The 10,881-nt window shown below is 35.6% G+C and overlaps 1 protein-coding gene across 1 annotated transcript; it reads left to right on the plus strand.

The window, feature by feature from the left end:
- The first annotated feature begins 7,635 nt into the window (after positions 1-7,635).
- On the plus strand, positions 7,636-9,975 carry LOC114735716 (G-type lectin S-receptor-like serine/threonine-protein kinase LECRK3). Its single transcript, XM_028923481.1, has one exon. The coding sequence runs from the start codon at positions 7,636-7,638 to the stop codon at positions 9,973-9,975; it is 2,340 nt and encodes a 779-aa protein (XP_028779314.1).
- Positions 9,976-10,881: the final 906 nt, after the last annotated feature.

Below are 10,881 nucleotides of genomic sequence, written 5' to 3' on the forward strand. Positions count from 1 at the left end.
AGTTTACATTAAACCCAAATTCTAATAGACACAATACAGAAACCAAGTTCCCCCGGATGTCGGGAGCGTAAAGTACATCATGGAGTATCAAGGTCTTCCCACCACGCAAAGTAAATTTATAGGTGCCCAAACCTTTAACCTCGATCCTCGCGTTGTTCCCAAAGTAAAGCCACTTGCTTTGATACGGAAACCGATGATACTCGATAAAGGATCCTCGATCCTTGGTTACGTGGTCTGTGGAGCTTGAGTCTATAATCCAAGAAGAAGAAACAGGTTCTATTAGAAAAACAGTACTAGAAACATATGAAACATGTGAATTCACATAATTCACTAATACCTTTTCACTCTCATCCTATTTTGAACAGTCACGTGCGAAATGGCCCATCATCTGGCAGGCGAAGCATTTGACCTTCTTCAGGTCTAGCTTCTTCTTTCCACCTTTCTTTCCCTTCTTCTTGAATTGCTTCTTTCCCTTTTTGGGTTGAGAACCACCCTTTTTCCCTTTCTTTTGAAACTTCTTGCCCTTCTTGGAATCGGGGCCTTGATTGGGAAGTACCAGCATTTTCAGTGTAATAAGCTTGTCCAGAGGTCTTGTAAGCCTCTAAACATTCATCCTCCAGCTCCAAGTGTTTGGCTACATCGTTAAAAGTAACGATGTTTTCATTATGGGTCAAGTTGACTTTCATGTGCTCCCAGTTAGCAGGAAGCGATCTGATAACAACCTGCACTTACTATTTATCAAACAGGACATGGCCTGCTTCCTTAAGTTCTCTGATCATGTTGGCCGTCTCTCTCAGATGTTGTTTCATAGGATTGTTTGGCTTGAGCTTGTAGGTGTCAAACTTAATCGTCAACCTTCTAAGTTTAGTGGTAGAAGTACCACCAAACTTGTCTTTCAACGCTATTCACATAGCCTATGCAGTTTTGTGCCTTTCAAACTCGCACATAATGTCATCAGCCATGGCACTTAGAAGCGTAATTCTTGCTATGTTGTTTTTCTTCTTCCAAACTAGGTAAGCCTCTTGGTCTCTCCTATGTTGGGTCGTATTCCCAGCTTCGGGTTCGACCATTACAGTGGTTAAAGGTTCAACTGCATCTTGTTCCTTCAAGATGTATTAGACCTTTCGATGCCATATGTCTCAGTTATCCCCGTTGAGCTTTTCTCCCTTATTAAGCTCAGCAATTATGTTCTTGGTTGCCATTTTCAGTTCTGTGACAAATTTATCCCACATTATTCTACGTTCTCTCTAAAAGAGAGACGTACCATAGAACATTTCAGTTATATAGCACAGCGAAGTATACAATGTCTTGTACTTATATCATCCTTGATCAAAAAGTAATGACACTGCAAGATCCATGATCAAGAGCATACGTTTGTACCTCCCATCACACAGATACAAGCAATAATCATTATGTCCTATCAAGGATTTTATATAAGCACTTCAAAAATTGTGACTCTTAGAAGCTTTATCTCCTAAAAGCTCCCACTTATAGAAAGCATACACATATTATTCACAAAATAATCATACAACAATAATTCAAGTAATTTCATTAAATGAAATAACACACTTAGTCTGTTTACAAAGCATGAAACCATAAACTTAATATAACAAATGTCAATAAGGCGAATACAAATATTACATCATTTGATATGAACATAAAGGTAATCAAGCATTGCTTTCCTCAGCTTTATAAGTTTGCGTGTTTTGGTCATAAAGGATGATACTAAATCTATAGCCCAGATCCAGTAAAATTTCTTTATAGGTTTTCCTTTAGGTCCGCTTCTAACCCTTATTGCTCTTATGTACTCCATTATGACTTTAAGGTAGAATTCAGTATTCTTCTTATCGGTTATGTAATGGACGTAGCTGGCGAGCACGCCATTAATGCCTTTTATGTTTGTCAGTTTGGCTGCATCTCTTTCAGCTATTCTCATAGCTAAAGCAGGGGTACATGATTGATCCACCTCTTCTCCTTCCTCAACTTTGGTTTCATTGGGAAGATCTAGTGAATCATTAAAGACCAAATGAGGTTTGGTACGGAGGGGTTCAGTGGGGAATAAAGATTCCGACTCAGGTCTAGAATCCATTAACTCCTCCGGGTCTTCTTGAGGAACCTCTTCAGGATCCTCATCTTCTGGATCATATTCTGGAACTGCATTATCCATGTATGAGTATTCCAATGAACCATCTTTGATATTTTCAGTGCTACTAAAAGCTTCTTGCTTCATTTTCACCTAGAATAAAATAATTTAAATTATTTTGAATATTCTGGAATTTATTTCCACATGAAAATACCAGAAAATACACTAAAAATACTCACAAACGAATCCTTAATTGTCTCAAAAATTATCAAATTATATATCAAAATGAAGATATTGATTTTAGAGATTTTTAGAGACAAACCACACCTCAAATGAACCTCGCACGAGCTTACACGTGCCCCCAGAAGGAAGAATTAGCGAAAAATTGAAAAAAAAAAATTTGCCCACTCGCGCTGTCAGCGCGTGAACAACACGCCCGCCATGTAGCCGGCCACCGGCGACATGTATTGCTCCGACAGCCTCCACGCGCCACCACCTTTTAGGTGGTAGGCCCTATGTGTCCAGATGGCATTCGACGTGGCGGCATGCACCACGTGGTAGTTATGTACAAAATTTTTTTTTTAATTTGTTCTTTTTTTTTTGCACTAAAATGTTTTTTTTTAAAATACTGGGCTGGACCGGGTTGGCGCCAACCAACCCGATCCAGAGGCTAACCCATGCTCCTCGCTTTAAAAAAAAATCTGTCATTTTTTTTTACAGTGATAAAAACAACGCCGTTTTGATCACTGTGCACATCTTCTACCTCTAGCCAAGTCAAACCGACCCAGCTGGAGTGATGGGTTGGGTCCGACGGGTTAGAAACTTCTCTCCTCCATATCTTGGCCGTTCGGTGTCCGTTTTTTGTGCATTTTATATCGTTTTCTTTGTTTTTTCGTCTTCTACACAATGGGATAGTTTTCATAGCCGAAAAACTTGATTTTCCAGACACCCAAAAATGAAAAACGTATGGCCGAAAAATGATTACTGTGAAACGATTTTCATGGAGGCAGAGAGATAATGTATCATATCTACTTATAAATATAAGTCAAAAAACAATCATACAGGAGTATAAATGGAAGGATTTGCATAATATTTATTGGAGCAAATCACTGGATACTCAGAACCGAAGAAACAAAAAAAGAACACTGATATAAAAAAACGCAGGCCACGAAATGACTACAATAGGAAAAATAAACCATGCTCTGATACCAATGAAGGAATTCAGGCATACCTGGAATCTACAATGAAATCAGATAGCCACACGGAGGTCCGATCACGGTGACAGAGTCGGATCTAGATTTTCACAACAAATGCATCGAGAGGGAGTTTTTGGAACACAGAACGGAGGATGGTTGAAAATGAAAACAAATCGAGGGTTTTTACTGAACTGATCCCTTGCGGTTTTCTAACTACACATTTTTGAATTAAAAGAAAACTACCTCCTCTGTCTAACCGTTCCCGCTTTTTGGCAAAATATATGAAAAAGCAAAAATCACAGTTAGAGACCCATAATTTTTGCTATTCACACTAGGGCTCCAAATGCCAATGGGCCTAGGTCTAGTCCACCAACAGTGGACTGGCCCATTTTCTTACACAATTCCACTTTAGGGGTGTCAGCGTGGGGTCTCTTTTCCTTCGGCTTTTATCCACAAGACAATGGATTTGTGGTTGGAATACCGCTAGGTGAACCCGAAGGAACAATCGTATGGACAGCAAACAACTTAAAAAGCAAAGAATAAACAATTAAAAACAACCGTATGAACTATACTTACTGGGCCTCAGATAATTCTCAATCAGGTGCCTCACTGCTTACTCCTAATCTTACAAGCTTTCTTGGCTTAAGCACTGATGGGAATACCAATAGTAGAAACTATCTTGAAAGGAACACAAGCTTAATCTATCGTGCAACATTAGATTGGGATGGTATTTTTAGATTTGTGTTCACACATTTGAGAAGAATAGCAGCTTCAATAATGTTCAAACCTGTGTTGCAATCCATGTCTAATCAATGTGAAGTCAAGGGCTTTTGCGGTTTCCATAGTTACTGCTCCATGAATGGCAGTAAAGCTGTTTGTGAGTGTTGTCCTGGATTCATGCCCATAAATGGGAATAAGAGCGCGCTCTTGAACCGTGAACAGAGGAGGAGCAAAGGTGACTGTAAAACTAGTGAAGATCTAAAGGTGCTGTGCGATGTTGTCTCCTTACAATATCTGCAATGGAGCCTTATTCCTTATTTCGTCATGCCATTGGGAATGGAAGCTTGTGGGAAGTCTTGCAAGGAAAACTGTGAACTTGATGTAATTGGTCATGCCATTGGAAATGGTTCAAATTTGATGCAATTGTTACGATGAAAAGTGAAGGTGAACGGGAGATTAAAAAAACGAAATAAAGAGAAGTCTTTTTCTTTTTTTCTCTATGCATAAGTATCCTCCTACTCAATACAATCTTATTTAAGCTATTATCGGATATTAAATATCTCTACATCTCCCAGTGGAGATTTGAACGTTGATTCATCATGTTTTAAGAGATTAGCTCATTCTTGCTAAACTCAACCCTGCTGATAAATAGAAAAAATTCTATCCCTTAAATCTTTGTGTCAAGTTTAAATGGATCCCAAAACGGTATTACCCCCTTCATTTAAAATTGTAGGGCATTTTTTGTCACAAAAAAATTATAAGGCATTTTTTTATGAAGTACTCTCTACTCTTATTTATGAGATAATTTTACTTAATTTATATAAATTAGGAAAATTAATTTATATCTTTATAATTATTCACATTTCCATAAATCCCGTCAATTAAATGCTCTTGTCTCTCTTGATAAATACTACTTTTGGTCCTTAATATAAGAGTTAGTTGACTAATTCGAGTAGATTAAGAAAACTAGTTAAGTTAGTTATTTGTAATAAATATGTGATGTTTTTCTTAAAATATCCTTATCAATCAAGTGTATTGGTTAGAACTACCATAATTACTATGACTACTTTGGAAGAAAATGGATAAATATAAGAGAGAAAATGAATTGGGATCTTATATTCAAAACCAAAATAAAAGTTAAACAAAATATCTATTTATAAATTGTCTTGTAAACAGGGACACTCCGTTCTTGTCCATTTTAGCTTACGAAGAGGAATAGAGGAAGTAATATGTTTAAAAATATAAGGCATTTTTGGATTTTCAAAATGTATTTCTATGGTTTTATTTATAAGTCACTTCTAACATATTTCACACAAACTAAGAAAAACCTTAAACTTTATTAACTCTCATTTATTATACATTATACCTCATGTAAACAAGGTTAATATAATAATAAACAAGGGGTAAAATTATACATCCATAAAAAAAAAAATTGGCTCAGTGCCCTATAAATATAACCAAAAAATATTTTGACTCTCTGTCGTATAAATAAAATCAAAAGAATATGAAAAGGACTTGAGTTTTTTTCTTAGCCAAAATGAAAAAGCCTGAACAAGTACTCCACTCCTTATTACAGGGCATCACTTGACCTAGAAGGAATTTTTTATCCTAAATATAATTCATTAATCAACTTATTAATTGTTACTCACTCCGGTCCAAAATATAAGATAAACTTTATCCATTTATGTTTATTAAGAAATTAATTAAAATCAGTTTAAAATAATAAATATTTAGTATTAAAAGCTTATCAAACTTCGTGTTTATCTATCTTCTTCATTTAGGTTGGGGGCAATCTTGAAAAAAAATTATCAATTTAGGATACATTTAATGCTTTAACTATCATTTCTTTGTATGTAAGAATTAGTTGAGAATGCCTTATGATATCCAGAGGGAGTTTTAAAAATTAAGAACCATTAATTTTCATATATTAAATGAGGAGAAATATGAAAAGATTATAATTTTTGAAGGGTTAATAAAATTTTTGGTCTGTTAAGTATGCTCTCATTTTGGTTTTGGTCTCTTAATTTTCAAACCATAGATTTTAATCCCTTAAATTGTGAATTAGTTTAAGTTTTTATTGAATTATAAGGTCTAATATTTTAAATAAAAAAATTTAAGAGACCAAAACTTATAATTTAAAATTTAAGGGACCAAATATTATATTAACTATTTTTCAAATAACATTAACTGATTTACTGTGAGTATAAATTGGTAAAAGGAAAAAAAAAAAGAAGAAAATTTTGCGGCCAAGGGGCTGGTGAACCTAGAGCCGGAAAAATGGGCTGAACCCATCGGGCCGACCCATTTAGGCCCTGAAATTATGAGAGCCGGGCTTGATATTTTTCTCTTAAAATGATAAATAAGCCCTGGAGGGCCGAGGGCTTAAAAGGGCCGGCCCTTTTAAGCCCTTTTATAATTTTTTTTATTTTTTTATATAATATTAATGTTATTAATTTTTTACATTGTTAATAATATTTCAAATATTTAGTTATTATTATCATTTTAAAATTAAATTTAGTTTTAGACAATAATTTATCCAATTAAATTTTTAAAAAAATGGGTTAATTTGGATTTTAATAATGATTTGATTTATATTATATGTGTTGATATTTTTAAACTATATATATATTTGATAATAGAATATTTTTATACTTATATAACTTGTGATTCTATAATTTGAATTAGAAATTCATTAGTTTCAACAACAATATTTCTCACATTAAAGTAAAATAATAGGTAGATTGCAAAATTTAAAAATAAAATTCTTATAAAGAAGAAAAAACTTGATATTTTTGTTACGAAAGAAAAGTATACTTATGAAGAAAAATAATTAATTATAGTGATGATGAAGTTTCAAAAGATTAATGATAGTGTTTATTTATTACACAATTGCATTATAGATAAAACTTTTAGATGTTGTTATCTTGTTAATGAATGTTTTAAATGTTCTTAGATGTTGATGAATATTTATATATGATGATATTTTATATTTGTGACTTAATTTTATTCATATTTATGTCTTTTATTAATAATTTCATTGGTTTATTTTTATATTTTTATAAAAAAATATGATAAATATAAAAAATAATATTTTTTCTTAAACGGGCCAAAAGTCCGCGGGCCGGCCCTGACCCTGTAGCTTAAGGGTCGGGCCTAGCAAATTAAGGTATTTTTAAAATTTCAGCCCTGGAGGGCCGGTCCTTTTAAGCCCGCCAGCCCTGAAGGGCCGGCCCTGGAGGGCCGGGCCAGCCCTGATTCCCAGCTCTAGGTGAACCTGAGAATAATCCTTTGTATACCTAACTCAACAATCTATCCATAATTCGTTGCTTTGCTGAAATTTACTTTAGTCGCATTGCTTCCCCATTCTTGTGTTCCTGCTGGTGTTGAAGAACACGCAATATGCAGGAAGCAAGTCAAGTCTTCACTCGGTTTATATTATTTTCCACACTTTTTTTTTTGGGTTAAATCGCGTTACGATAGATTCTCAGGTCAATGCATGAAGCAAGTCAAAGTCTTTACTCGTTTGCATCATTACGCCGGTGTCTCTCTTTCACTTTGCAGCTGAAAGCAAATTAATTTCCTTCGTTTCTTCTGAGTTTTGATCCATCTGTTTTCCCTTCCTTCCACAAATCCCACATGGCGGCTTCCATAACTCTGTTCTTGCTCTTCGCAGTGCTTTCTGCAAACCAAGTTATAGCTGAAGCCAATGATCCCAGCATCATTCGTTTGGATTCTCGGCTCTCCCCAAAATCAAATTCCACTTCGTGGGTGTCACCCTCTGGTCATTTCGCCTTCGGCTTTTACCCACAAGGTAAAGGCTTTGTTGTTGGAATATGGCTGAGGCATGAACATGAGAATATAACTGTATGGACGGCTTATCGCAACAGTCCACCATTATCATCTAATTCTGTGATCGAGTTAACTACAGACGGCCTGGTTCTGTTTAACGAGACAGGGATAAGAACATCCATTACTAATGCGTCATTTGCAGTGCCTGCACATTCAGCGTCTATGCTTGATTCGGGCAATTTCGTGATTTATGATAAGAATCAAAGTGTTATCTGGCAAAGCTTCGATTTCCCCACCGACACCATGTTAGGAGGTCAAACTTTATCTCCTCAAAAAAATCTGGTCTCTTCTTTGTCCAAATCCGACCACTCGAGTGGAAACTTCATTCTCATCATGCAGGATGATGGGAATCTTGTGGCCTACCCTGTGAACAATCGAAGGAGCGATGATGCTTACTATGCCTCCATGATTTCTGGGAATGTCTCGCTTACTCTTAATCTTACGGGCTTTCTTTGCTTGGTTGATAGAAGCCATAATACTTCACGAGTTCTGGGCCATAGTAACATTACTGGGCATAACGAAAGCTTAGTCTACCGTGCAACACTTGATGTGGATGGGATATTTAGATTGTATGTGCACAGATTTGAGAGGAATGCCAAATCAACTGTCCATATTGTGTGGCATAATCTTTTTGATCAATGTGGTGTCTATGGTTTTTGTGGCTTCAACAGTTATTGTTCCTCCACCGCAGGCAAAGGTGTTTGTCATTGTTATCCTGGATTCATACCCATAAATGGGAGTAAGAGCATGTTCTTGGACTGCGAACAGAGGAGGAGCAAAGATGACTGTAAAACCAGTGACGATCCAAAGATGTTGTACGAAATTGTTGCCTTAGAAGATGTGCAATTGGGCCATTTTCCTTATTTGGTCCTACCATTATTGGAAATGAAAGACTGGGAGAAATCTTGCAGGGAAGACTGTGATTGTGGGGCTGCGTTATATGGTGATGGCAGTTGCCGCAAGTATAGGCTTCCCCTTGAATTTGGCAGACTTGATCATAGCTTTTCGACCACAGCCCTGTTCAAGTTGCCTTCATCAACAAATAACATTCCTTCAAATCCAAAGCCAAAGTTTCAGAATCTGACTTTTACTCTGGTCATCACTCTTGGTTCAATTTCCTTCCTTAGCTTAGCATTTGCAATATCTATTTTCTTCATCTACGTTCATAAAGCCTATTCATACACAAAGCTCTCTTCTAGTAGCGAAAATTTGGGGTTTGCTGAGGATTGTGGTTTACGAACATTTGCCTTTGATGAATTGGTGAACTCAACAGGAAATTTCGCAGAAGAGATTGGCAAAGGAACTTTTGGAGTGGTTTACAAGGGAACAATTCAAGGAAATAATAGAAGGATTGCTGTGAAGAGACTAAACAATATTGACGAAGGAGCAGAAAGAGAATTTCAAGCTGAAATCACTGCAATTGCTCGAACTCACCACAGAAATCTAGTTCAGCTCATTGGTTACTGCGTTGATGGTTCAAGAAAGCTTCTTGTTTATGAATATATGAGCAATGGGTCTCTAGCAGATTTTCTATTCAAGGCTGAGATGCATCTATCTTGGAAACAAAGAGTCAAAATTGCATTGGATGTAGCAAGGGGGCTCTTGTACCTTCATGAAGAATGTGAAGTTTGTATTGTCCACTGCAATATCAAGCTTCGTAACATTCTCTTGGATGAATTGTGGACAGCAAAAATATCTGATTTTGGCCTTGCAAAGCCATCAATGCCAGAACATTCAAGAGCCAGAGATACCAACGAATCAACAAGTCACTATGTGGCACCTGAACAGCAAAAACATGCATTGCCATCTGTTAAAGTTGACATTTATAGCTATGGCGTGGTGCTGCTAGAGATCATATGCTGCAGAAGGAATATAGACTTGAATGCTCCTTTAGAAGAGGAAATAATGCTTTCTAGTTGGGTATATAATTGCTTTGTGAGAGGGGAATGGCATAAATTGGTGTTAGATGAAGATGTGGAACGGAGGACATTGGAGAGAATGGTGAAGGTGGCCTTATGGTGTGTCCAAGAGGACTTATTTCTGCATCCTTCTATGAAGAATGTGATACTGATGTTGGAGGGGTTAAAAGATATCCCAATCCCTCCATCTCCAGTCCCACTTACTTGATAATCTTAAAAAATTATGCAGCTTTTTGCATCAGAATATATGTATGTATGTATATATATACAATTGCATATCCATATTCAAGTTTGTGTTTACTTAACTATCTTAGCTTACTGCTACCAGTGCATGAATTCTTAATATAAAAGTTAGATAACTAATTTTGCGAATATTAAGAAAATTATTTAAATTTTTTATTTGTATTAAGTGGATGCTGTTTCCCGTAAAATACTCTTGTTTATCAGTTGCATTGGAACTACCCTGTAATGGAAAATCTTTATCTTATGTAATCACCATAGAAATTACTTGGGAGCAAAATAAATAAATATGAGAAATAAAGTAGATTAGGGTCTTCTATTTAGGACTAAATTGAATCTTCAATTAACTCTTATATTAAGCACCAGATTTACTATGTCTTATCCTTTCATATCCACGAATGCAGAGCAAGTTACTTTCCTGATGCATCTGCTAATAAGACGTTCCCCCTTTTCTTAAACGAAAAACAAAAAAAAAAAATTAATATTAGATCCAAAAAGGCTCTTATCCAACCCTAACTATTGATTAACGTTGATTGTTCCGGGGAAAAAACAACGTTACAATGATTTTAGAAGATTAAATGTTATATTACTCAATCATTTTTTTTTTTTTGGCCAGCGCTCGATAATTTCTTTTAGAGTATCCGAAACTCTTGAAAATATTTTAGAGATAAGTGTACTTCAAACTTGGAACCTTGCATAATTTCCTTACTCTTTCGCTATTGAAAGACGGGTCCATATGAGATATCCAAACTGCATTAAGTTCGTGAAAAAAAAAATTTAAATAATACTATACTAGGATATTTTAAGAAAAATCAATTTAAAATATTATTAAGAAGATAATATTATTCAAAAAACCAGATTGGACTGGTCGGTT

Source organism: Neltuma alba, unplaced genomic scaffold (assembly GCF_004799145.2).
Source record: "Neltuma alba isolate B1F8T4 unplaced genomic scaffold, ASM479914v2 tig00000444_pilon, whole genome shotgun sequence".
NCBI classification, from domain to species: Eukaryota; Viridiplantae; Streptophyta; class Magnoliopsida; order Fabales; family Fabaceae; genus Neltuma; species Neltuma alba.